This window comes from Phoenix dactylifera, unplaced genomic scaffold (genome assembly GCF_009389715.1).
Source record: "Phoenix dactylifera cultivar Barhee BC4 unplaced genomic scaffold, palm_55x_up_171113_PBpolish2nd_filt_p 000186F, whole genome shotgun sequence".
Classification (NCBI taxonomy): Eukaryota; Viridiplantae; Streptophyta; class Magnoliopsida; order Arecales; family Arecaceae; genus Phoenix; species Phoenix dactylifera.
Window position 1 is genome coordinate 687,287 of NW_024067714.1, and position 1,267 is coordinate 688,553.

Consider the following 1,267-nt stretch of genomic DNA (forward strand, 5'->3'; position numbering starts at 1 on the left):
TTATCAAAGTAGGTCATCAAGCAAGCTATATATTAAGAACAGCAAGAGCAGTATCCCAAGATTCTGGAGGAAGCCTAACGGATAGTAGGCATGTTAATCAAGGCCAAAATAGTGGAATTCTTCTTAATTCTTTTTCTATAAAAAATTCTAACCTTTTGTGTTTTTGATGAAGTTCTAACCATTTTTCCAAATAGGAAAAGTCACAGCATATTCCTCCCACTTGAATTGGATAAAATAAGGCCTTTCAGCATATGCTTCCCCAAAACCAAGGATTGGTAATATATGTATAGATAGAATCTCATGTAAGGGAGGATTAATGGCTAGAAACTAAAACCCAGAGTCCCATCCCCCCTACAGGGAACTTCTGATATGGTATGAAGTCTAGCTGAACTCCAATTTAACTACTGATAGCAATCCTACATATAGATATCCGTGTCGTCAATGCATATATCTCCTCCGAATTCACTCACTTCGTACAAACCATGCTCTCCACCTTGTCTCCAGTTAATACTCTCCATTACACCAACCTCAGCTCTCTGTGTTGGCGGCTGAGGCGGCGCCTCGGGCCCTCGGACCATCAACTGCGCATCGACCGCCATCCCGGAGTCGGATGCCACCCTCTGTATCGACCTCGGCGACAAGCCCGCCCACGCATACATCGCGACGCGGTGGGGGAAATTGAGATCGTGCGACCAGTCGGGCCCTCTGAGGAAGTACACAGCCGTGTCGCGGGCCACTGCGGCAGCCTCCGGGGTGGTGTAGGAGCCGAGCCACAGCCGTTCATGGCTTCCTGGGACCCGGATCTCAGATACATATTTCCCCCATTTCCGACGACGCACGCCCTTGTACTTCTTCTCACCGGCGCTAACGATGCCTTCTTGCGATCTGCTCATGTCGACCGGAATCCGGCAGGTGGTTGGTATTTCTTGGCTGTGGGCGTTTGGTTGGGACCTTGAATTGGAGCTCGTGCATTTATAGTTAGGGAAAGGGTGGTCAATCCCGGACGGTGGACCTTTTGTTTTTTTATTTTTTTTGGGGGTTTGACCAAGATAAGTACTAGCAATTGGGGTCGGGATTTGGGAAGGTCAAAATTTTCAAGGTCAAAGCATATATGGGGGACGAGGAAGGGACAGGATATTTGTCATATGGTCTTATTCATATGATTTTGATTGGTATAAGGAGCACATTGGTTTTGAGAGTGGCTTCTACGTTGGAAGAACGTTGACATAATATACCACTCTGTGGCCCTGGGACCTTACCCATGATT

General features: G+C 47.2%; 1 protein-coding gene across 1 annotated transcript; it reads right to left on the reverse strand.

Annotated features, from left to right (window-relative positions):
- Positions 1 to 258: 258 nt before the first annotated feature.
- On the reverse strand, positions 259 to 924 carry LOC103698149 (ethylene-responsive transcription factor ERF020-like). The gene has a single exon (XM_008780138.2). The coding sequence runs from the start codon at positions 891 to 893 to the stop codon at positions 417 to 419; it is 477 nt and encodes a 158-aa protein (XP_008778360.1). The 5' UTR covers positions 894 to 924; the 3' UTR covers positions 259 to 416.
- Positions 925 to 1,267: the final 343 nt, after the last annotated feature.